At 44.9% G+C, this 26,657-nt stretch overlaps 1 protein-coding gene across 4 annotated transcripts in view; it reads left to right on the plus strand.

Moving 5' to 3' along the window:
* Positions 1–26,657, plus strand: part of DNM3 (dynamin 3) — a 457,675-nt gene that overhangs the window by 322,434 nt on the left and 108,584 nt on the right. For all 4 annotated transcript variants that reach the window (XM_066371511.1, XM_066371509.1, XM_066371510.1 and 1 more), the window contains one exon: positions 8,158–8,267. In XM_066371511.1, the coding sequence (XP_066227608.1) occupies positions 8,158–8,267 (110 nt within the window). The remainder of the gene's footprint in view (positions 1–8,157; positions 8,268–26,657) is intronic.

Here is a 26,657-nt window from a genome sequence, read left to right on the forward strand (position 1 = left end):
CTGTGTCCTTATCTACGCAGACTCCACCTGATCCTGCTTTCTCAGCCCCAGAGCTGTGTCCCCTCTTGTAGGGTACCAGGTGCCTCCAAGGGCAGGACAGGGCCCAGCTGGGATGGCTTCTCCGCCATGCTTTCCCCCCGTAGGTGTCTGGGGGAGTAGCTCTTCTTTGTCTGCTAACTCAGCGGACATCTCTCTGCCTGCTCTCTCTCTTTCAAAGCTTTTGGGAATGCTCTTGTCCATTGTTCCCCCACCCTTTTCTTTGTCCTTTTCATTCCTTCACTGTTATCAGAGTGGGTTTGTGGGAGGGAAAGAGAGACATGCATGTGATCAACCTGCCACAATTAGCCATAATCTTTTAAATGTATCATTAGTATGCATATCATTCATTATAGTCTTGTACGTTATTCATCTTGTAGGTACAAATACTCATGAGTATGTCTTCAAATATAAGGATTAATGTAGAGGTTAAAGATCACCTGAGAATACAATCCGCAATGTTCTAACTTTCCAATTGTAAAAGCATTTTTTTTTTTTAGTTAGGTAGAGGAAAAGTCCACATTTTCAGGATGTTAGACATACATCTAAAATATAGGTCAGTATATATACTCAGTACAAAGACTAAAATGTAGTATTGCCCAAGAATGCTGTGGGAGTGGAGGAGGGAGCCCTCCAGCGGGTTGTCATTCCAGACAGACTTCCTGGAAGAGGTGGAAATTGAGTTGGACTCTGAAGAGAAGGAAGGAGCCAGGAAATTATCAGGGTTTCTAATTGGGTATTGGCAGGTACAACTATCTTTCCCTTACCTACTGGAGATGTGATAGTGTGTCCTCCATTTAAGGATCTGAGTGAGTGCAGAGGGGTGGCCATGAAGCCAATAGCGTGCAGAGCAGGGCGTTTTCTTGGGCCTACCAGGGCAGCCCATCAAAGTTTCTTCTGTGCCCAACAGAAGAATCTAAGGAAGTCCTCTTTGCTAGCAGCCTGCTGGCTCCCAGATGCTGTTTACTACTCACAGTGTAATTCTGATTAAAGTATGGAATTAGAGCCCAAATAAAGAGATGGGTAGTTTATATTATGGGTTTCATATTTGTATATCTCCATAGCTATAACTTCTTAATAGCAATAAACACCAGATTTTAGTTTTCAACAGCATGTAGAACTAGGATTCTGGTATTCTCAATATTTTTATAGCCTCTCTTTTTACTTTGATATTTTGATTATTTTATAAGTCAGTCATCATCTTTGAGTTCTTCACACTAAGCAAAGCACCATGCCAGCCCATGAGGGGACTCAATCATATGTTATTCCACACGTGTTTGTTGAATATCAAGTATGCCACTGAAACTCAGAAGGAGACACTTGCTTTCCTCCAAGAGTTGGGGATTTGATGGAAGTCAGGACACAGTTACAAAGTGGCGGGGGAGCAAGATTCACAGAATGATGAACAACAACAATAAAGATAACGGTAGTAACGATTTGCTCTCTCCCTTGGGAGTTTACCATGTAGTTGGAAAGACAGAGCATCCACACCCATAGATGAAATATTTGGACACTTAGGAAATAAAAGGAAAGTACAAAGTAACAAACTGAGCACACAGTGGCAGGGATGGTGGAAACAGTAGCAGCAGCCTGGGCAGGGCAGGGGCTTTTGATGGCTCCAAAGCTCTGCATACTGGGTGAGCTTTTGGTGGACCCATGGAAGTGCCCACTTGGGCAGGCAGGGCACAGCAGGGGGGCTTTGAATGGGAAGGAATTGCTATCTCGCATCCGTGGTTCCAAGAGACCTGTCTGCTCAGTTTGAAGTGACAGAGAGCTAGATGGTGTATAAGCATCTCGTATAGGACTGGGTTTTTTGTGTGTTTGTGTGTGCGTGCATGCATAGAATTTTTATTTGATTCTCAATTATATGTGACTATCAAATGTCTTACTCAACAATTAACTTTAGGTATTGGACATTCCGAAATCAATTCAACAACTATTTATAATATACGCTATGTCAAATTGTAATGGCCAACACTGTGCTAGGCATAATAATATAGAGACATGAGGAAGGACTTGTGGTCTTATCCTTGGTGCTTGTTTTGCCTTATTAGTGAGAAAAGGCCTGCACAGATAAAAATGATTCAGTGTAGGCGAGCCACAGCCACTCAAGCGTTCCCACGTTATGAAACTCCCTACCTATAAATCACCAAGTATGTGAAGACTTTCCAGTCCCTTGCATATGTGGGAGCAGTTCCTTCACACTCCCCACCCTCCCCTCAGACCCACTGGAGCAGCCAAGCTGGGTGGGGAAGGCTCAGCTGGCTGGAGGCCATCACTGGGCACCTGCCGATCTGTCCGTCGTTGATCCTGTTGTTTCTTTCAAGATTGATGAGCACATACTGTGGCCATCCCGCCATCCCCTCCTCCCTTCACCTTGCCTCCTCTGCCTTTTCCCATGCAGAGTCCGGTCACGTCCAACCCTGACCACACCCTTTCGCACATCAGCTGCATCCTTTTTATTGGGTGAGGGGGAGCATCCTCTTCTTCCTCTTTCTTCTGACTCCTGCCAAGTTCTGAAAGGGAAGGACATGCTCTCATGTTCCTCTCTCCCGGAACCCAGACTCCCTGCCTTCCTGGGGAACTCCCACGCGGGGCCTGCGGGCCGCTGTCTCCTGCTGGGGAAAGCAGAGGGACTGTCTTGAACAGTGAAGGAAAGAGGGATGTCGGGTTGGTGACATCAGCTTCTAAAGCTTTTGAAACTACGTAGAGTCTCCTCTCTGAAGCTCCATTCAAAACTTATTTCTCACAATACGGAGGACCCTCAAAAAATGTTAAAGATAGAACCACTGTCGGACCCAGTGGTTCCATGTCTGGGAATGCCGCCCCTCCTTACCTGTGGCTGTGCTTTCTGCACTTGTAGTTACCCGAAGTTAGCTGTGGTCCCCAAAATATTAAATGGAACATTCCAGAAATAACCAGTTCCTGGGTTTTAAATCGCCCGCTGCCCTGAGCAGTGTGATGAGATCTCACGCATTTCCCCTCTGAGGCGACTCATCACTGACTGGCCCAGCGTCCCCATTCTCTGTGCACTCCCCACCCTCTGGTCGCCTGGTGGCCATCTTGCAGGTCAGGTTGACTGTCACGGTTCCCGCTGGGCTTGTGTTCAGGTCACCCCTATGGTAATGCCTAACGCTGCGTCATGAGGCCCACGGCACTCACCTCACTTCATCATGTCGTGTGGGTGCTTGATAATATCACACTATCGCAAGAGGAAGGGCGGGGTGAGTACAGCCAGGTGTTTTGAGAAAGAGAGAGACTGTAGTCACATAATGTCTGTTACAGTATATTGTTGTACTTGTTCTGTTTCATTATACTGTTAGCTGTTTGCCTTGTACAGTGCCTACCTTATAAACAAAACTTCCACCTTAGGTGTGGTCTAGAAAAAAATAGTATACAAAGACACTACCTTGAAAAGACATCCACATCCCTCATGTGTCTAGCAGCATTATTTATAATAAGTAATACATGGGAGCCACCTAAGTGTTCACTGATGGATGACTAGATAAAGAAGTTGTGATATAGGCCCTGGCCGGTTGGCTCAGCAGTAGAGTGTCGGCCCGGTGTATGGAAGTCCTGGGTTCGATTCCTGGCCAGAGCACACAGGAGAAGCGACCATATGCCTCTCCATCCTTCCCTTTCTCCTTCCTCTCTGTCTCTCTCTTCCCCTCCTGCAGCTAAGGCTCCATTGGAGCAAAGTTGGCCCAGGTGCTGAGGTTGGCTCCATGGCTTCTGCCTCAGGTGCTAGAATGGCTTTGGTCGCAATGGAACAGTGCCCCAGATGGGCAGAGCATCGTCCCCTGGTGGGCATGCCGGGTGGATCCTGGTTGGGTGCATGCGGGAGTCTGTCTCTCTGACTCCCTGCTTCTCACTTCAGAAAAATACACACACACAAAAGAAGTTGTGATACAGCTATTTATACAATGGTGGACTGTATTATTCAGTCATGAAAACCATTGGCAATAACCTGGATAGACTGCGAAGGTATTCACGGTGAGTGAAATAAGTCAGAGAAAGACAAATACTGTATGACCTCACTTCTATGTGGAATCTTAAAAGAACACAGCACAAAACAAAACTCAAAAAAGAAAGGGATCAGACTTGTGGTTAGCAGAGGTGGGAGGTGGAGGCTGGGGGTCTTGTGGGGAGCTGGTCAGAAGGGAGGAACTTTCAGTGACGGGATAAGTAAGTCCTGGGGATGGCACGTCCAGCGTGGTGACTACAGCTGACACTACCGTGTAACACCCAGGAAAGCTGGGAAGAGAGTCAATCCCAAGAGTTCTCATCGTAGGGAGAAACTTGTTTTCCTTTCTTCTCTTCCTCTTTTTGCATCTATACGAGAAGACAGATATTAGCTGAAGCGTTGTGGTAATCATCTCACAATATATGTAAATCAAACCGTCACACTGTATGCCTTAAAGTTATATAAGGCTGTATAGCAATTATTTCTCAATAAAACTGAAAAAAAATTTTTTTTAAATCTTTCTCTAGAGTTGACAAGTGCTTCCTCCAAAATGTCTATTCAAGATTAAGTGTTGACAATATCAAATTTTATTTATTTTTTTTATTTACAAATATTACAAAAGCTTCTCTACTTTAAAAAATATATATATTTGGCTAAGGCATCCTACTTGCACAATTGAATTGACTGAACGTTCTGAGCTCCAAATGAACAACCATTACACAAAATTTTTAATGTGGTGCATTGATAGGGTGAAGGTGTCTCGTGAAGTATAATTCAAAATGAACAGCATGAACGATAGCCATTGTCTGAACTGAAAGGTGCGCCGGGGGGAGACACAGACCGGCAGTGACTACCTGGGGAAACTTTTTGCACAGAAGGTAGAACTTGAGGCAGACACTAAATAAGAGATGGACGTGATTCAAGTTAAAAGGGTGTTTCAAGTTGGGAACAGATTGTGGGTGAAAGGCGTGTTTGGCTGAAATGGAGACTCCATACCGAAAAAGACACTGACAAATGAGGGTCGGACCAATTGATAGGTGTTTTTCCAGTGTCACTAAATTAGGGAGTCTTGTGGATTTTCTCCCACAAATAATGGAGAGTTATGAAAGTTTTGAAGGACTATCTAATGAATTTGATGGAGTAGTTTTAGAAATCGCCTTCCCTGGTGATGTGAGAGGCATTCAAAGGCAAGTGGACCATTTATAATCATCTGTGTCTGAGATGCCAGGAACCTAGATTAACGTGGCGGGACTGGTAAACAAGGGAGCCATGACAAATGCTTCCGATCCCGTGCCGTCGTCTGGATGTAACAAAGGAGGCGAGGGAAGACCACTCGAGTTAGGGAGGACTGGGAGGTTTCAGCTTGGGTGACTGGGAGGATGAAGACTACCCCCGGTGCAGATACAGGGAGGTCAGAGCAGAAAAATTGCTCGGATGGATAAGGGGAAGGACCGTGACGGCAAATACGTGGGGCTCCGCGCTGTCCACAGGAAGCTAGTGTGAGCCACCGGCAGCATTTTAAATTGTCTAGCAGCCACAGTCAACGCGGAAAAAGTGAACAGATGAGTTATGTTTGGCAATACTTTATTTACCCCAATAAATGAAACATACCACTTCAACATATCATATAATCAGTATAAAAGTATGAATGAGATAATTTGCATTGTTTCTCTCCTACAAAGTCTTTGAAGTCCGGTGTGTATTTAACATGTACAGAGCATCCCAGTTTGGTGACGTTTCATGTGCACAGTAGTCACCTGCGGCTGGTGGCTCCCGTATTGGACAGTGCACTGTGACACAGTTGAATGAAACTAACACATTTACGGGGCAGATGTCTCAGTGAGGCTGGTGCTAAGACTCCCTGAATTGGAAATTATAATTTTGTTGATCACCTCTCCTCCTTTTGTTTATTTCAACATGTTCTTCTCGCAAAACGTCATTCTTTCCTAGAAGCACCAAGGGTTTCAGAACTCTTCATGACATACTGTTTGCTCTCTAATTCTCCAATCGACTAATAACTTGAACACTTCAGCCTGCGTCTCCTTTTCTTTTCTTTTTTCTTTTCTCTCCCTTTGTCAGTCTTAAAATTCTTGATCATGAAGTAATTTTAGCAACATGTCTCCAGACCCCTTGAATGAGTGACACTTAATACTTTGGAAAGAAAAACTACTTTTTTCGCTCTCCCCTCTCGGCCCGTGCGTGTATTTCTCCAGTGCTGAGCATCTGACGTCAGCTCGCTGGAGTGTTGGTCTTGACTGTGTGCTGAAGAATGCGGTTCAAAGGGAGCCTCCTTCTAAAGAAAACATGCCAAGGACATTGTGTTCCGTCTTTACAATGAAATGCACATTTCCATTAAAAGGCAGATCCATCATTTCAAAAGGTTGACTGAGATGGTGCTTTTAAGGAAAAAAAAACCACAAAAAACCCAGCTGCTTAAATTTAGGGCATTGAAAAGCATCTCAAAAAATTTTCCTGCATCTCAAGCATTTTCATTTAATTATGTATTGAAGCATTTTTCGTTCAATCTGCAATCTTGTCTTGGTCTTCTTTGTGTTTCAAACAAGCTCCGCTCAATGGTGGCACTCATTTACTTCAGTTATGTATTTTGTTGCTGTGTAGAATTTCCTTGTGTTTGCTGTTACTCATTTTTGCACGGGAAATATTGGAATCATCTTCCAGGGCTTTGTTTTTTTTTTTTTCATGTTTATTTGTAAGCTTCCCTCACTCCCATTTACCTTCCTCTATGTTCTTTTCTTTCTTTTTTTTTTTTAAAATCTTCTTCAAAAACACTGTCTACCGGGACAGCCATTTTGTTCTCTAACCAACTTCCTGCAACTTCTTCAGTCATCTCCTTCCTTCTGCCTCGCAATTTTCATGTGCTCTGCCCAACGTTTTTCCTGATCAGTTTAAGAGTAGGAAGTGGCAGGGACAGTGACACTTCCTGGTGACTGTCTACGGGTGTGCAGACAGCATGGTCCCCACTTGCGGGGCTGTGAGCACAGACGGGTTCTGCTCCCCATGACCGAACCCCCACAGATCCTCCAGGAAGTGCCGTAGGGACTGAAAGAACAAGGGGCTTCTGCCAGACACGTCCGTGCTGTGCATGTGGTCCCCACAGGAGGCCCAGTGATAGTTGTTTGTTGAGTCATGGCCACGTTTCCCAGCTCACACCCTCCGGAGGCTAGTCCTGCTTTTTCTGGGAACCAGCACCAAGGTGGGCTGGGACCACACAGGGGGCTCCTGGCGAACAAGCATGGGGCTGCAGTGCCCCGCGATGCGCCTTGACTCAGTTTCCTAGCCTGAGTGTTTGCCTCTCCTAGTATACCGACTGTTAAGCGTTTGTACGCATAACATGGCCCCTGGGCCAGCCGGCAACAGTAAACCTTTCTAATTACCCTTTGGTGGCATCTAGTATGTTCTACTGAGGTCAGTTTGCTCCTATTTGCAGACCTCCCTGCTTCAGTGTCCGTTTTCTTCCTGAAAGAGTGTTAATTTTGAAAAAGAATTTGTTCTAGTTATTATCAGTCCACGTCTAATGTTTCTTTTTATTTTTTCCCCCTTCAAAGAGTTCAACAATCTAATGGCATCATGTTTTCCCTGGCCCTCAGTTGTTCCAGACCGAGGAGAAGGGAGCATGGCTGAGCGTCAGCACAGCTCACGGGGGGCATTTCATCCTGGGTCCCCCGCTTCCTGGCCCCTGCCAGCGCTGGCTATCAAAACTGCTTAGGCTGCAAATAAAACATGAAATGAAATCCATCTGGCATTTCTCATTGAATTAGGACCAGAACATTTTTGTTAAATATTAACAGATGGCTAAATTCTTAATATCAAACTAACATTTGAGAACATCTAAGGGGACCCACATGGGGAAGAAAGGAGAGGGGGCCATGTGTTTCCTCCGTCCCCAGCCCTTCCTTCCTGTAGACCCCCCCATCCCTCCGACCATGTGTTGGGAATCATTGGAGGCTCCTACCTCAGATAACTCCTGTTTTTTGGTACCTGATGTCAAAAGAGTGTGTGATGGTATCAAAATACTGTGATCAGATGTTGGCCAGCTCAGGTGAAATATGGCCACTGGCATGTTGAAGACCTTTATATTAAATCTCTCTCTCTCTCTCTTTCTCTCTCTCTCTCTTGCTCTCGCTCTCGCTCAATAGGAAAAAGAAAAGAAGTATATGCTTCCCTTGGACAACCTGAAAGTCCGAGACGTGGAGAAGAGCTTCATGTCTAGCAAGCACATCTTTGCACTCTTTAACACAGAACAGAGGTAAGACACAGAAGCAGGCTGTCCTCAGGGGCTCCCCCTTAAATGCCAATGTGACCCAGAGGCCATTATTTGCCGTCGTTCCTTTTGCTCTACCTTGAAATTTGTTAACTCATCAGTCTCCTCTGCGTTTCTTTAGTACTTTTAGCTTCCACCATAGGTTATGAAATCAAAAGATGAAAAGTTAGAAGAAGGATCTTCAAGTATCACTTAGTTTATTCCCTGCCTTTACGGCAGTTACCCACACTGTGCTGCTTCCATTCTTTTTTTTTATTATTATTATTTTAAATAATTTCATTTTATTTTAAAATTTTATTTTATTAATTTAATTTAATTTTATTTTAAAGTTATTTTTATTTATTAATTTTAGAGAAGAGAGAGAGAGAGAGAGAGAGAGAGAGAAGGGGGGAAGAGCAGGAAGCATCAACTCCCATATGTGCCTTGACCGGGCAAGCCCAGGGTTTTGAACAGGCGACTTCAGTGTTCCAGGTCAATGCTTTATCCACTGCGCCACCACAGGTCAGGCCACTGCTTCCATTCTTAAACTACATTTTATCACTTTAAAGTCTTCCTTGCCCTGGATTTATTGTTTACATCCTTACAGATTCTTCAGCTATTCTTTTAACGTCATCTGCCTGGCATGAATGGATAATCACTTAAGACCTTGTGTGTATTATGATGAAATTCTTGCATCGGTGAATAGAGTTATCCAGTTAATATGAATGTCAATATGTAGTATTTTAGTTTTTCATAAACACCATCCACGTTCATTGTCTGGTTTTTGTAACAATTGCCTATGAGGTTAAAAGACAGAGCAGTGTGGTTACCATCTAGAAAATGTGGCTCAGAGAGATTAACTGACTTTCTTGAGGTCATAGAATTAGTGCTTGGGAGAACTTACACCTGAATCAGGACTTCCTTGTCTAAGTGCACCTTTCTTTCTTTCTTTGTTAACCACCACTCACTGACAATAGCAACACTTGATTTGGGGCTGATGATCACGGAGTGCCGTGGCTGGTCAGTAACGTTAAATAAACACACAGAGAGGTAACGGGACAAGGGCAGAGACGGGAATGGGCTATCCCAACCCGGCCAGGATGAGATAGGACAGCTCTCCCAAGTGGAAATGTTGTAAGAAAAATCTAATTAATTTCTATGAGTCAGTTATTCGGAGTGGGGTCTAATTTTAACCCATCTCCCCCGGTCTTCATTTAGCCGTGAAGGAAGTCCCTCTGTGAGGGTCAGTGACTGACCCAGGGTCCATCACACAGTGAATCAAAATAGCAAACGAAACCTTCTCCCTGCATTCCCAGTCGCTGTCTCAGAGCGACTCATTACACAGAAGTACTTGGAAAAACACTAGGGCACGGCCTTTGAAGAATGGAGGGGACAGCGAATTAAGTACAACACCCCTATCAAATCCCAAGATGAGATTAGAAAAAAAAAGTATTATTTGAGAAAAAAACAAGAAACAACACCACTAGTCATGGAAAAGAATGGAAAGATTTCCCAGAGAGCAGTAGCATGTCCTACAACTGGGGAAAGCCTTCCGGGAAGGGTGGGGGATGGACGGGGCCGAGGGGCTGGGCAGGGGTGCTCTTGCCGCTGGCGCGGACGCGGAAAAGGAAGCGTGCCCACCACATGGGAGGCCGGACTCAGTTCCAGTCCTCAGTCAGCCTGCCAAGTTCAGGTTCTACAACGGCACGACTCAAAGTGAAAAGTCAGGCGATGGCTGAGCATCTTTTCAGGTGAAGTACAGCTGTGGCGTTTAAAGAGAACAGGAGACTCCAAAATAAGGAAACTCTACAAATTCCTAAAAATCTAGGCATCCTGGAATACTGGCTCTTCGCAGGCGTGGGACTCTCCCCTGGCTTCTCAGAGACCCCAGCGAGCACAAGGCTGGCCCACCTACAGGCACCTTCACCGTTTGTCTTTTCCTCCGAAATCGAGGTTATTTCGATGGTCTCTGTACAGACCAGGACCTCTGGTCCTATGTTGAATACAAGTGGACATCCTTGTCTTGATTTTATTTTAAGGAGAATTGTTTCATAATTTTATAGTTAAATACTTTCTGATAGGTGCCTGATGTCAAGTAAATAAAGAAGATCCCTTGTGTTTCCAGTTGCTAAGGTGTTTCTGTCTCAATCACAGATGGGTGGTAAATTGTATCAGGTGTTTTTCCTGCTTCTACAGAGAGGAATGTGTGATTTTCTTCTTTAGTCTGTTTATGTGATGAGATGTATTAATAGACTTCTAGTGTTAAACCATCCTTGATCTCCTGGGATAAAACCTAGTTAAGTCAGTTCATCTTTTTTTTTTTTCTTTTCTTTCCTGAGGCTATAACCTGTGGAGCCCTGACCCTCACATACAGACCAAGATCTCGTTTTCTATTCTTTTGTTACCACTAAGATCCAAGCCTGGTGGTTCCTAAACTATCCAATGGCAAAGCAACAGACGATGTCTCTCCTCTCTCTCAATGATTTTTTTTTTTCATTTCAGAGAGAGCCTAGGCATTAAAAATAATGTTTTTCAGCAATTTTAGATGTCTCATAAGAAAGGGTTTTTAAATTTCCCATTCTGCCATTTTGGTTGAAATGACATGCCCTTTCATTGTGATGAGGTCACTGAAACGTGGGACCGTGTTCCTGACATCCCCTGGAAGTGAGGACGTGATGGGCGTGAGCCCGAATGTCACCTGGGGTTCCTCTGTGTCTGCAAGCACAGATGTTCTATCAACCACTTTGAGGAAAACAGCTGTCATTCTCCTATTCTCTAGTTAATGCCTCCACTAATAACTTTTGTATTCTGGTAGTCATTCTAGCATACTTATTAGCTATTTTTCGCGGTATCAGCCCCGCACCTCAGTGTTGGTGCTCTAAATGAAATACAGGATGCAGTCTTATTTTACATAACATTTATCGTCCAGGGAGTCTCACTCATTTCTTTTTTACTGATCTGAAGACAGAACATTTAAGAAATCACTGAAGAGATTTAAAAAAATGCGGAAAAGATAGTCCAGTTGAGAGGGTCTCACACAGGGAACAGACAGCACAGGGTGTAGCCACAAGCAGTCATTAGCATTGTGGAAGGTGACGCTCATGGGCCTTGAGGTGCATCGATGGAGAGAAAATAGAAAGAAATACCCCAAAGAGGGAAGAGGGGTAGTCAAAGCAAAAAGGTGGGAAGTGTTGGCTAATCTGTCTAACCTAGTTTTGGATGAGAAGCAGCTAATTTTAAAAGCAAGATGAGCATTGTTTTTTCCTTAGGACTTGAACTGCACTTAGCCATGTAAGTCTCTGTATTTTAATATTCTCTGGAAAGGGAAAACTGTGCATCTATCAAAAGCTTATATACTTAGCATATTTCTCTCAACTATACTTAGTGATATCTCTTGGACCATTTGCATTGATTCTGAGGTTATGTTTCCATTTTTTTTCTTTATTCTGAGACAAGATCTTATCAGAAAAGACATGTTCCCGTCCCTCGCTGTTAGATGAATGTATCCTTGGCTAATTTGGAAGAGTTTTTTTGTAAGTGTTTCTATTACTTTGTGGTTTTCCTCCCTGTCTCCCATTGCAGTGCTTTAGATCAGTGCACTTAGCTGTCCTGCGGGCCCGGGGAGGTGCACGGCGTGGGACTCAGTTCCCCTGTGAGCGTTGGGGTTGGCTCCCGTGCAAATATAAAGGATCGTGGCTTTTTAGGGTTCTCTGGGACCTGAGAGATAATCTTGTCTGTCCACCTCACCTCACAGATGGAGGAGTTGACACCTGTGAGAGTTAAACGCCTTCCTGTGTCACAAGAACAGTTTATGGCAGAGTCAGAATTGGAACCCAAGTCTGAGGTCTCCCGGTCCTGGGCTCTTTCTGATACCATCGTTTTGATAGTAACTATGGAACAGGAATTCCGCCTCCTATGTCACCTGAATGGTTCCTGAAAGAACAGCAGTGAAGAGATTTTTTAACATCTTATGTAGTATTCCAGTTTGCTGTTAGGTCTTACCGTTTTCCTTGGAAGGCTTTTTGGTCTCATTTGCAAAGCCCAACATAGAACCGACTGATACCTCAGTGACAATTCTTGGAAAACTATATTGCCGTGGTTATTGTCAGAGTGTGAGTCCTAAGTGCCCATTCAGTTGCTAATTCAGCTTTCCACCATAAAGTTTGAAACAGTGACTCTGTGGTCCCCAGTCCTCAGGTGTGTGGGAATTGATACATTTAATGTCCTTCTTTAAAGAGTCCTGGTGAATTCACATGATCTTTATGAGTCCAATGAGCAGATATTGGAGCCATTCTAAATAGCATTTGAGCGCTGAGACATTTTTTATAAATGGGAGGGCTTGTTGCTAGTTGCGTTGACTTCAGCGTGTGAGAAGAGAGAGTCTCGTGCCTGGTGCAGTGCAGCCCAGGTAAGACTGTGGGTTCCCCAGCATTCTAGGTACCTGGGAGGCTGCTACGTCACAGTGCCTCGTTCCCACCTGCATTGCACCAACGCATCCTTTTGAAAATCCAAAAGTCCCTCAAGTTCTTCACGGCCAGGTCTAAACCAAAGAGGGAAGCGTCCCCCGGGTTTGTTCCGTTCGCTGCTGACTGAAACGCCATGTTTTCTCTGGTAGAGGCGCATCTGCATAATGGCTTCACTGTGCGGGCTTTGCCCCTCACCCCCAGGCAGGACTTTGCTTTTAAGGTCATGCTAAGGCCCATTTGGTCCAAGGTATGTCAGCTCGGGGAGCCAGCAGAGATGCGTGTCTGTCCAGGGGGTTTCAGGGGCTGCCACATGGTGTTTTCTGAGCACCCCTTGGGGTTGTCAGGCTCTGTTTTCTTTTAAAAGAAAACATTCTTTGATGCTGCTTTGAGGTTCAATTCAGGATATGGTTTATCAACATTCCAGAATGTTCCAATTCACCTCCTACCCACTCCCTCATCCTTTTCTTGTTGTTTTTTTTCCTTACAGAAAGGGGTTTTCGGAAGTCTCACTGCTCCTCTAGTCCCCCGCATATTGCCGACACTCAATAAATGTCAAAGAATGCTGCACTGTAGCTGGTGTGCACTCGTAGACATTCTGAAGAGAATAGCTCTTTATGCTCATTGTTGAGTGGTGTATTTTTCCACTTGTTTAGCAGGAAAGGAACTAGAGTCAGGTTTTCCATTTATATACCTTTCTGGCTCTGTTTCTATATTAAGACATGCTTGGAGTTTAAGTTGTTTGGAAAAGTGCTTAATTAAACAAATATGTCGGGCAAAAGGTGGTATGCAAAGACTTCTCTGAAAGGTCACGCCTCACTAGGATGTGGTGGAGTGTCAAATCGATATTAAAGGGGAAGCAATTACTCTTCCGTGAGCAGGGATGGCTGAGGCTCGCACTTACTGGAAATTCAGTCGAGTAAAAACATGTAGAGTTTTTGTACTAGGAAATGAAATTTTCTGTAAGGTCTATAGTGCAGTTAATCTCGTATTTGTGCCCTGGCCGGTTGGCTCAGTGGTAGAGCGTCAGCCTGGTATGCAGGAGTCCCGGGTTCAATTCCCGGCCAGGGCACACAGGAGAAGCGCCCATCTGCTTCTCCACCCCTCCCCCTCTCCTTCCTCTCTGTCTCTCTCTTCCCCTCCCGCAGCCGAGGCTCCATTGGAGCAAAGATGGCCCGGGCGCTGGGGATGGCTCCTTGGCCTCTGCCTCAGGCGCTAGAGTGGCTCTGGTTGCAACAGAGCGACGCCCCAGATGGGCAGAGCATCGCCCCCTGGTGGGCGTGCCAGGTGGATCCCGGTCGGGCACATGCAGGAGTCTGTCTGACTGCCTCCCCGTTTCCAACTTCAGAAAAATACAAAAAGAAAAAAAAAAATCTCGTATTTGTAGCAGAAACAAGACACCGGGAACAGTTATCTTATTTCACTTTTATCCCACTTGTTGTCAAGAGAATGTTTAAGACATCCCTTCTTGCCTCATAGAAAACTAAGTGAGAATTGTTTATCTTCTGAGTGCTCTGATTCAATAAGGTTTTTCTTTGTCAGAGGAAGATTTAAGTTAGTAACTGGTCTTTCAGTTCGTGCTGGGTAATGAAATGGGTGTCAGCCTGTGGTTTCTCAGGGTCTGTGGATGAGTTGACTTCCCACGTTCACAGTGCCTTCTAACTCTGAGTGCCCATGGAGGGAAAAGAGTCAGTCTGAGAGTAAAAACTCTTGACCACTTTCCATTGCCTTACCCAGTTCTTTGTACCCTTTCTGTAACTTCAGAGATGATGTAAGGGTGTGGTTTTCACCATACTTTATTTTCAGTATAGATATCTAAAATAAATTTCTGCTAGCCAGGAGACCACCTGGAGTCTCACGATCATCCTAAGGAACACACGGATACATTGGCGTCGGTCAGGTGTCCAGGGTACGGTATTGCCCTGGGCAACTCTTTAATAACACGTCCAAGTGACAGGATGTGGTGAAGTCAACATGTTAACAGCTGCCCTTTTTTTCTAGTTTCAACACAATGATCAATCAATAAATTAACTTAAAATGCAATCATGTCATCAATATTTGTCTCTACTGCTAGACGACTTTCCCTGGGGAAGAGGTTGTGTCTGTCTTGTCGATGGCTCTATCCCCACCGCCTAACACCATGCCCTCCCTTAGATGCAGAACTTGTAAATGAGGCCAACTACCAATATCAAGCGTTTTGTAGGTAAGCTCTAGAACAGGGGTCCCCAAACTACGGCCCGCGGGCCGCATGCAGCCCCCTGAGGCCATTTATCCAGCCCCCACCGCACTTTCAAAAGGGGCACCTCTTTCATTGGTGGTCAGTGAGAGGAGCATAGTTCCCATTGAAATACTGGTCAGTTTGTTGATTTAAATTTACTCGTTCTTTATTTTAAATATTGTATTTGTTCTCGTTTTGTTTTTTTACTTTAAAATAAGATATGTGCAATGTGCACAGGGATTTGTTCATATTTTTTTTATAGTCTGGCCCTCCAACAGTCTGAGGGACAGTGAACTGGCCCCCTGTGTAAAAAGTTTGGGGACCCCTGCTCTAGAAGCTTGGGGCCTCAGGTCTCAGTGGGCTGAAAACAGTAATATTTGATGAAGACATTTAGAGGAAATCATGTTAACACAAAAAGAAATCTTTCATTTAAAAATGAAGAAACTATAAATTTTCAGTCATATACCTAGACTGCATAAGTGAGTTTTGTTTGCATCTGGAAGAACAGAATTCCATGACGTTGTCCTTTAAGAAAAAATTAGAATAGATATTTTCTTGTAAATTGGCTCAACTTTTTTTATTATTTCTATTATTTACAAATGTTTTGTAGGTATCCACACCAAGCATTCTAAGCCTTCACATCTGTAGCTCTATCAAAGTATTAACAAATTCCAGGTTTTCTGTTAAATACAGAACGTTCAAAAGTTAGGAAGATGGAGAGCCAGCAATGTTTTAAGTTTTCTGTTGATCAGTTTTTGGCTCTTCCTGTTTCTGTTGGAACTGTTAAGTTCATGTGGGTCAGACAGCAATTTGAAGGCTTCCACAGAGTTATTGATGGTGAGCCCCAATATGACAGTCATATCCATTTTCCCTCTGTAAATCGAAAAGGACATACCCTATGCTTTCTCTGGTCCAGGACTTGGATTGGAATATGTATTTTAGCAAGTCAATAAAAGGTCACTTTATATTTTGAAAGCTGTTCACTCCAAATCTTTGAATCAGAGAACTCTGTGTGTGTGTGTGTGTGTGTGTGTGTGTGTGTGTGTGTGTGTGTCCACTCTCAGCCAGTGTTCTGGTCTCTCACTGCAAAAGTACCTGTTGTCACATGGATCCAATCCTGTGTGTTACCATAGTTTCCCAATTCTCACTACGGCATCTTTCCCCTTTGTGAGTGTCTCTCTGGTTGTGAAGTAGCATCATTAGGGAGTCCTAGGTACAACGGCGGGGAGGGGTCTGGGGAAGGGTGGATGGGAGGACCAAAATCGTCTGCCCCTTTGATTTTTTTGTTTGTCTCACCAACCTCACCAAGACGGGAGTGAAATATGATTTGGTAACATTTTTATTTTTAATGAAGTAAGTGTGTGACAATTGATTTCACAGCTAAGATAAATTCTCATGAAGGCCAACACGATTGCTTGGGTATTAAATATCTGTAGCTTGAAGCAATCAATTTAAATTCTTCTCTTATTGGTTTTCAAATTAAACTCTGAAAGGAAATAGGAGTGTGATGCCCTGCTTGGATGACTGTTTCTGCCTTTTTCATGGGAGGAAAAGAGCAAGTTGGTGCTTTTCAGCCTTTTCAAACATCATTAAAAGGCTTTGGAGAAATTCTCCATGCTTAAAACACCTGTGTGTAGTCCATATCGATTTTTTCTGGGGGAGTTAGGCACTGTGCTCCCTGGGAGACTTGGTACATTTCAAAGGGGTTGCTAGGATACTCAGCAAAAAATAAAAAAATAAAAAATAAAAAGGGATCTGCTCCTCAGCTCCCAAGGATTTACACTGGACATGTACCTTAAGCCACGGGTAGCCTGGCAGGGATTTTGGTCACTGTTTGGGGTGCCTGTGTTCAGGAGGTTTCTGTCCAAGGGCTGCACTGATGAATGAGCCCAGCACGGCTACGTCAAGTTCAGGAACAAAACAAAATTATTGCCTTCACAGCAAGTTTACTTTTGCTCTAGGATTTCAGGACAAACACTTTGCCCACTCCCCACCTACTTCCCAGAACAGCTGTTTGCTGGTGGGCACTTTCCTCACCGCACAGCCCCCTTAAGACAAAAACTCTGTGGCTTGGGATAGAAGTGTGCCTGCATTCAAGGACCATAAAAGGGCCCCAACTGTGTTTACTGATGACTTGGGATAGCCGGGGGGGGGGGGGGGGCAATCTCTAGTCTATGGAAAAATAGATGCTTGGTTCTAAGATGCAGTCTTTAGACCAGGCAAGTGCAGGGTATTGAACCGGCGACCTCAGCATTTCAGGTTGATGCTTTATCCACTGCACCACCACAGGTCAGAGATGCAGTCTTTAAAAGAGATACCATAGTGGTTAAGTTGCAGGAGAGTCTGACAGATTATTAAAAGAGACCGGTCCAGACGGTCCGATATCTTTAAGTAGGTGGTTGTTTAAAGTGAGCTGTATGCCGTGCTTTCTATACAATGTGCTGGGAATTTCTGGATGCCACTGTGCCCCCGTGCTGCAGCCAGTGGGGAGGGAGCCAGGGCACAGGTGTGTCAGTCGGCTACAGGGAGACTCCTAAGAACTGAACAAGCAGGGATGCAATCATCTCCCTAGCTGGGAAATTTCTAAACACCTCCAATTCCTTTGGCAGCCCTAGAGGCCTCCCAAGAACAAAAACACAGACAGTGAAGGGCGTGTTTTACTGTTGCGATCCTTGGGTTTGTAGAGATGACCTGTAGGATATTGTTAAACAGTCTGCAAGTTGAAGAAGAAAACTTACATCAGAGAAACAGAAAAAGTCTAAAGAGGGTTCTTCTTCCAATCTGTTGTCATTCTACACCTGGTGACATTAAGCCAGGGGTCTTCAAACTTTTTACACAGGGGGCCAGTTCACTGTCCCTCAGAGCATTGGAGGGCCGGACTATAAAGAAAACTATGAACAAATCTCTATGCACACTGCACATATCTTATTTTAAAGTAAAAAAAAAAAACAGAACGGGAACAAATACAATATTTTAAATAAAGAACAAGTAAATTTAAATCAACAAACTGACCAGTATTTCAATGGGAACTATGCTCCTCTCACTGACCACCAATGAAAGAGGTGCCCCTTCCGGAAGTGCAGTGGGGGCCACATGCGGCCCGCGAGCCATAGTTTGGGGACCCCTGCATTAAGCCATGTATCCATGGCACATTCTGGCAGAGAGATTGTCCCCATTCTTCCCAGTGTGACTGTATTCTATTCTGATTTATTAAACGCTTTGCCTAGAAGTTCTTGAATTTGAAAAAAAGAAGCCTTTAAATTAAAGTAACACATGGATACGTAAAGCTACACGAAGGTCCCTCAAATCACGCTCTTGATAATATTAATTATAAGCCTGGCTTCTGCACAGTGTCCATTTACAAATCAGGGCCGTGTGTGTGTGTGTGTGTGTGTGTGTGTGACCTAACATTGTGTGCATAATATATCTTTATTTTTCCTCAGTTGATTTACTGTGAAACCAACTTACCCGCAAAGAATGTCCTTAGTGACTATACCTGCGGAGAGAAAATACTGTGGAGGATTTAATTATATACCTTGAATATCAATTACACTATCCTGCTCCAATTTGCTGCATTCAGAGGGGGACTAAATTTAAATCTATTTATATAGGCAGGTGTAATTAAGTTTAATTAACGCACACGGCCTCTGTGAGGGGAACGCCATGGCACGGCCTCAGGAGAAAATGTTAGTCACAGGGCGGCTCTGAGCAGATGTGTGGATTCAAAAGGAAAACATTTGCTGGGCTGACGGGAAGGCGCTTTCTCTCCTTTCCTTAGCTCTCGCTGACTCTGAGACTGCCCGTGTTGACTTCTTAGACTTGAAGAGAGCTACTGTTCATGCAATGGGACCCTTTCAGTAGAGGCAATTGCATAGAATTGTTTGGCCTGTTCCCACCAGCGTGCACGGGTGACTGATGACCTCTGTCGTTGGTGCGCGGGTGACATCGTCCCCTCCCTTTGCACCCATGGACCTCCGCCAGGCCGGGGCACGCATGCCAGGCTGGGCACACACGCTGGATGATGTATGTGAGTCTCATACATCATCCCCACCTCGTGTCCACCCCCCAACCCCCACCCCAACTCTAGAATGGGTCGGCTTTGGGAAACAGATCAGAGCCGGCGACTTGGTTGCTCTCTCCTCCGTGCGCTGAGGTCGTTAAAATATTTCTGCATTTGGATGACTGTTGTGAATCTTAAAATAAATTGGCCATGTCAGATCCGTACTAATGGCTCTCAAACTTTTCGGTCTAAGGACCCCTTTCCACTCTTAAAATCCTTGAAGACTTCAAAGAGCTTTTGTTTATACGCAGCGTGTGGATTATATCGAGAATTCTGTGAGCCAGTTGACTTCATGGTGTTGCTTAAAATTGGCTGCAGTGAAAGTATTTATACCATGGAAATTGGCAAATGCTCCAAACCACAGCTTCTTCTTTTTTTTTTTTTCTGGAAAGCTAGTTGTTAAACATTTATTAGCATACCACTGATTATATACATTGTTAGAAATTAAAAGTGAGGAATTTTTAAAATATTTATTAAATTGCTTAAAAATGATAGTAATAAATCCATTTTATATTCACATAAATAGTATGTTTTATGGAAAATATATATTTTAAAATGCCAGAGAGAAGAGTGGCGTTATTATTATTATTATTTTTTACAATTTAGTAAATCTCTTTAATGTGTGGCTTTAATGGAAGACAGCTGGGTTCTCCTATCGGCTTCTGCCTCCAATCTGTTGCAATATGTTGTTTCGGTTGAAGGGAATGAAGACATTCTGTCCTCACAGACATACGTACTTAGGAAGGGAGGAATGTTCGTAGCCTGTCGGGGCAATTGCGGATTTTCCTCTTTGATGCCTTACCAAAACTCGACAAGAGGTGGGTTTCCCAAAAGTTGGTTGCCGTGTGGAATCTGAAATCACACCCTTGAGCTTTCCATGTTCTGTTCCATTAATCCACTGGTCTGGCCTGCCCTTTAAATGGATCTTTCCTTTACGACTGATTTTGTAACGTCACACGTTCGCCGTTTAGAAAATATTGGTTCGCGGATCTATACAGATCTTCTCAATGTTTGCACACTTCATTACCCGGTATTTGAAGAGCACACCTGTGTGGACCCCCACCAGCCGCATCAGAAACGGGGAAGCCCACAAGCCCGTGGTGGGAGGTTCTCCAGGTTTCCAAAGTCCCAAGGTCGAGTTTTATCATTGGTCACAAACGCCGTCAGTGGGCTCCCTCTCCGGCTTGTCTCATTCCGCTTTGAGAAAATTTCTGCTGAAAACTCAGGTTTTCATAAGCACAGATTGGCTGTGAGTCAGGCTTTCCCATGAACAGCGTCCGCGGGACAGAGCGAGTGCAGCCGGTTCCACTTGCATGTCGGTTGTACAGGTGCCTGCCTGTGCCGCGGAAGTGCTCTCCTCTGGTGACAGAAAACACTGGAAAGATGCGCCCTCGCGGTCTCGAGTCCATACAGTTCATATGTTGACTGCTTCATCGGGATGTCCTGGTGTGAAACCAGCTTTCTTTTTAAACTGGGAGTTTGTGGCAGAGAAGCATACAGTGCCTGTCCATTCAGACTCATGACCATATTGACCAAGGCAAAGGCACCGCCCTTTGCTCTTCAGGGTCAAAGCCAACTTTCACACGTTAGATGCAAGAAAAGCGGTGTAATTAAAAAAAAAAAAGTAATTCTGAACTTTGACTGTTTTAGCAACACTTGTGATTGTTGATGAGCATTTGGGATAAAAGGAAGGCCGTTGAGGATTGGTTGGTTCTAATAGCAAGCAAATAAAACCCAAAATGAGTGTAATTGTTCTTTATGTGATTCTCAGAACTAAACATATTAGCTCATCATCATCAGAAAGATACTTCAGTAGTTTCAATAGTTTTATATGTTCCATATTTTATATTTCATTGTAATTTGTGAGTTGGGAAGCCTCCCCCATCACCAGAGCACATTGAACAGAAGCTGGTAACAACTTGATGGTAGAGTGATCTAAATTTATCATCACTTACCACTTTAGAGAATAAAAAGGGGCACTATGAATAATTAGGCTGGAACAATACCCAGCAATTAACTGGGATGGCCCAACAAAAGTGGATGAATGTCCATCCTACCTGTGATAATGTCATAGAAGAGAATCCTCCCTCATTGGGGAATTTGGCTCAGGTAACCTCTATTATACCCCCCAACCGAACTCTATAGAACCTGCTTGATGCACAACTGTTTCTCTACAATTTTTTATGATTACTTATTTTGCCAAGAAGGTGAATTCTTAAGTTGCATTATTAAACAGAGTTTAAATTATGTTTGGCAAGATTTATATGTAAATTGTATTACAATTCTTTTAAATCTTGTAATACAGAAATTGAACACACATTATAAATTATGTATGTTAACTTAACAAAAATGCTTAGTATAAAGGCCTGTTCCTCAACTGTCCTTGACAAATGAAAATTCATGTGAATTAGTTTTCCACTCTCAAATATATATAAAGCCACTGTTTATTATTGATACAGTCCACCTGCCTCTGGCGTTTTTTTTATGAATCAGAGAATCCGAGTATTTACAGAATCAGAACGAGGAGTCTCACTTTCATGTTGGTAAATTGATGTGAATTGTAACAAACGGTGTGAGAACGGAAAGTTAGACGACAAAAGAGTTTCTTTCTTTCTTTTTTCTTTTTTAGATAGTTTCTTTGAGAGGAAAGCATGCCTTAATATTTCCTGGGCTCTTTGGGTGGTTAGATACGTGTGGCAAAAAGGAATAATCAAAGGATAAGTACATAATTAAGTTTTCAAATAGCCATTAGCCAAGTTTTACTGTCAAGTTTGTTAGCAAGTCTGAATCGTTGTGGAACTGTGGGTGTTTTGTTTTGTTTTGTTTTTTAATGTGGCTAGGAACTCTCTTTGAGAAAGAAATATAAGGTAGACATCTAACTTTTAAGTACTTTATTGGAGCACCTGCTATGGCTAGGCTCCTTGGTAGAGCCATCGTGGAAACAAAAACAGTCCTTGTTCAATGCGCTTGGCTCTCTAGAGTGGATTGAGGAGCAGTGGCTATTCCTGTCAATGTATATAGGTAATAAATGAGATTTCCCGGATCCCAGCTTCCTAGATTCCCAGTGTGCACACCAGTCATGACATCTGCGTAAGCAATCAGAAAGACATCGCAGAAACTCAGACCTTGCCGACCCAGCAGCCTCCCTTGGGCAGTCAGAAGATCTCTGGAAGATCTCACAACATTCAGAAGATCTCACAGGGGCCTAGCAGCGGGCTGGAAATGTGGGAAGGCAGGAGGCGTCGTGTCCTTAGAGGAAAACAGTCCAAACTCTACCTGAGACTCTTGGAATCTGGTTAAGTGTGGCGCATGAAAAAGACCTAGCAGTCTCTGCCAACTAGCCCTAGAAAGGACCCCTGCAGTATTTTGGTGTGGTCAAGCAGACCCGATCAAAGTAGAAAGCGCCTTGCTTTTATACAGAATTATGTCTTAGGACCTAGAGAGTCACAATAAAACTTCTCACTCAATGTCAAGGAACGGTATAAGGATCCCATAAGTGAAAATTCAAGTAAGGGATGCGGTCAAAGAATTATTTTGTGAGCCTAACAAAAGGATTAGGGTACTTCATCTGAAGAGAGAGACAGCGAGAGAAAGAGAAAGAGAGAGAGGTTTTTAAAGTGTCATTACGTTACATGACTGATTTCCCTCCTTGAAAGTTCAGAATAATTGGATTAGGAGAGACCCTTGGATAAATATATTGGCTGCACTGAGGTTCTGCCCATTACAGACTCTAAAGGGCTGCATTAACCCAAAAGCAATTTATAGAAAATTATGGCTGTGTCAAATATTAGCCTATTCCTGAAGGAGAGCTCCCCTGAGTGAGGAAGACTTCTCTCTGCCTTCTCTGTTGTTTCCTGGTTTCTCTCTCGCGCTCTCTCTCTCATAAGGAATACTATTGTGGAGGATGCTAGATTTGTCCCTGATATACTTTTTTATTTTTTACCTGTTCAGAGTACTACAGAACTCAAATGGCAGTGTGCTTCTAGAAAGTGCTCTGCGTTCTCCTTGGCTGGTTAGCTCAGCGGTAGAGTGTCAGCCTGGTGTGTGGAAGTCCCAGGTTCGATTTCCGGCCAGGGCACAAAGGAGAAGCGCCCATCTGCTTCTCCACCCTTCCCCCTCTCCTTTCTCTCTCTCTCTCTCTCTCTCTCTCGCTCTCTCTCTCTCTCTCTTCCCCTCCCATAGCCAAAGGTCCATGGGAGCAAAGTTGGCCCGGGTGCTGAGGACGGCTCCATGGCCGCCACCGCAGGCACTAGAATGGCGCCTGTTGCAGTGGAGCAACGCCCCAGATGGGCAGAGCATCGCCCCCTGGTGGGCATCCCGGGTGGATCCCGGTCGGGAGCATGCGGGAGTCTGTCTGCCAGCCCCCACTTCTCACTTCAGAAAAATACAAAAAAAAAAAGGTGCTCTGCATTGAATTTTCTTTGGGTTATTGATGGCTCTCCTCCTTGCCCAGGGCCAGTGTTCCCTGATTTTTTATCTCCTTTCCTGATTCAGAGCCCTGGTGCAGGGGTGCTGTCATTAGTGCTTCATGATACGTAGCGAACCTGGCTGTCTTCAGGGACCTCCTCGCTCCAGCCCTCGCTGTTTGACATGCTGGGGGGGTGGGGGAGAGGCTAGTTTTCCTGATTCATTAGTCCCTTTGCTCGTGGACACTTCTACTTTGTCTCTCCTTCACTTAATTGTCAGTGGCAATAGCGTGTGATTCCCAGGGTGAGGATGGCGCCACGGTGACGTCCCTGCCTTCCAAGTTCGGTCTGCATCTCCACCGTCCACCCCCCTGCACATGCTGACTGGTGGAGAGCCTTTGCAGAACATAGTGATTGATTTCATTTGGAGATGACCTGTTCTTTCTCTGGTAGTTCTTAATATTGCGGTGACTTTTCTTGGCCTGTGACATCGGTCTCCCAAGGCTCAACATGGGGAGTCAGGCTGGCTTTCTGGTTGCTGAGATTTGCTTTGCTCGTTCCCACCGGCAGCCTGGTTTTAGAAACATAGTCCCGCCAGGCAGCGGGTCAGTGTTCCCTTCACAGTCCGTGCAGGAAATGAACGCCTGTTGAGGAAAAGATGGCCACCTCATCACCTTTGGACAGCACAGATGTGAGAAAGCTTGAGAATAATAATTCCATGTGGGAATGAAAATATAGTTGGGGACATTTTTCATTCCTTTCAGTATACTCATATTTATTGTAAAAGCTTATTAATTTGAAATATGCAAGCTTAAAAATATTCAGTTGTGTACCTTGGGATCGTGGGCTGCGATGATGCCCAGTGCGCGGCCTCTCCTGTCTCTGCATTGGCACAGTGCCAGGTGCGGGTATTTGCTCTGGAATAACGCCCAGGTCAGCACAAAGCCATGGGCAGATTCACTACCTCGGTCCATTTACACTGCTGTTGTCAAGTCAGTGTTGATCTTCAGTGAGCTCCCGGAGGCCTCCGTCACCCCTGTCACCATGGGACAGGAGGAAGAGACAGCCCTGTCTCATCTTTGCCCTGAGGAGCCTACACATAATCCAACTCTCTCCTTCTTCCTGGCTTCACGTTCCCATCCCGTCTCCTCCCCGCCGACCCCAGTTTAGCCCTGACCTCCTGCTCCCCCCACCCAGACACATGTCCCCTGCCATCCCCCAGATGCTCAGGCCAGAAAGCCTGGGGTCGCAGTCACCTTGGTCCCTCCCGTCCCCTCACATTCCACAGCCATTTCTCCAGGGGAACGCGCTGCCCCTCCTGTTTAGAATCTGCCTCCTTACCGTGTCTGTCTCCCAGCCGGCTGGGGCCCTATGGCCTGGGTTCCATGGCAGCTGCCCCCTCGGGGGTCTCTTTGCTCGTCCTACATTCTCCCCAGCATGTCCCCTTGCAAGAGGGTTATGTCACAAGGACCCATGGCGTGCCTCTGCCTCAGTTTCTTCGGGGTTGTTTCGTCTTGTTCGGGAAAGCTCCAAACTTACCATGGCCTCTGAGGCCCCCGCCCCGACATCACGATGGTTCTCCGTGTCACTACCACCCGTGGTCTGGTCCCGTGCCTGCCCTGCTCCAGGGACTCTGGCCCCCACACTGCTTCCCAGCTGCGTGGAGCTGGCTCCCCCATTTTCCAGGAACATCCTTTTGCCAGAATTTCTCATGAGTGGCACCCCCTCTTCCGTTTGTCACCACCTCCTTTCCTGTCGGCCTCATCTAAAGAGGCACCTCCATCATTCTGTCCCCTTCTCCCACTCTTTGTAGTTCACAGTACTTTTCACTTTTTGAGATTGTTTTTATTCATTTTTCTTTGTTTTCTGTCTTCCCCCTTCGAGTCTTAAGCCCCTAAGCCCCATGAGGACAAGAACGAAGTCTCTCTCCTCAGTGCCCAGACAGTGCCTGGCATGGAGTGGGGAGTGACTTGGGAACATATGAGCAGTGACTGAATGTCCTGATTACTTGTTAGTATCCTGGATATTTTTCCTCAGTCTTCAGCGTCAGTCAACATTTCCTGCACGGTAGCTGCATGTTCTGTGAGGGTATAAAAAATAAAAGGCACAGAATAATTCTATAGAGCTAACGTCACAATTCATTTTCACATAGATTATGTTGTTAAACATTTAGGAAGGCATTCAAAAGGGATGCCAGGCTGGCATTAGGAGGGAACAAAAAAAAAAAAAAAACGTTCATGAAAAGCTTGTATATAAGGAGAGGCACTCAACTCAAACTTATGAAAATTAGTAGCATCCAAGTGGGACACACACAGGGGATGGGAGACGAGAGGAGTAACTCATTAAGTCCTCCTGAAACATCATCGTGAATGAGGTGAAGGGACCAAACCGAAGCGGGACTCCCCGTACGGAGCCTGGGCGACAGGAAATCACAGCCAGAGACAGGAAGTTGTATTCAGGGAGCAGCAGGTTTGGCCTTGCTGAGAAGAGACTATAGCTTCAAGTGATGAAAGCTGAATATGATAAGGTACCCTGTGTGTGGGATGGCGGGGAGAGAGGACACACGAGCAGAGTTGAATGACGGGGCATTTTATAGCCTCTCTGCCGATGTTTGGGAACTAGGGGGAAAGGCACCCCTCCACGCTTTCAGGGGGGAGCGGAGAGGAAAATGTTTCTGAAGAACTGAAACGAGGCGAGGTGAGAGGGGCCTGGGAGGTCACTTGAATGATCTAAGAGACGGTCAAGTGACAGTGTCAGACGAGCCATCCGCTTGGAATGGTTTCTTTTCTCCGTGGTCCACAAATGAATCATCACCCTGGTATTCTCAAGAGAAGGCAAAGTCCCCAGGAAAATGGTGCCTCTAATGGAGACTGAGTAACCCATGAGCCAATATCCCCAATTTCCTCGGTGGAAGTATGCCTCACATCCAGAATTTCCTTATCCTTATCCTCTATCAAAACTTTTACCCGCCTGACCAGGAGGTGGCACAGTGGATAGAGCTTCAGACTGGGATGTGGAAAACCCAGGTTCGAGACCCCGAGGTCGCCAGCTTGAGCGTGGGCTCATCTGGTTTGAGCAAAAATTCACCAGCTTTGACCCAAGGCTGCTGGCTCGAGCAAGGGGTTACTCGGTCTGCTGAAGGCCCACGGGTCAAGGCACATATGAGAAAGCAATCAATGAACAACTAAGGTGTCGCAATGTGCAACGAAAAACTAATGATTGATGCTTCTCATTTCTCTGTTCCTGTTT

Source organism: Saccopteryx leptura, chromosome 2, assembly GCF_036850995.1.
Source record: "Saccopteryx leptura isolate mSacLep1 chromosome 2, mSacLep1_pri_phased_curated, whole genome shotgun sequence".
Lineage (NCBI taxonomy): Eukaryota > Metazoa > Chordata > Mammalia > Chiroptera > Emballonuridae > Saccopteryx > Saccopteryx leptura.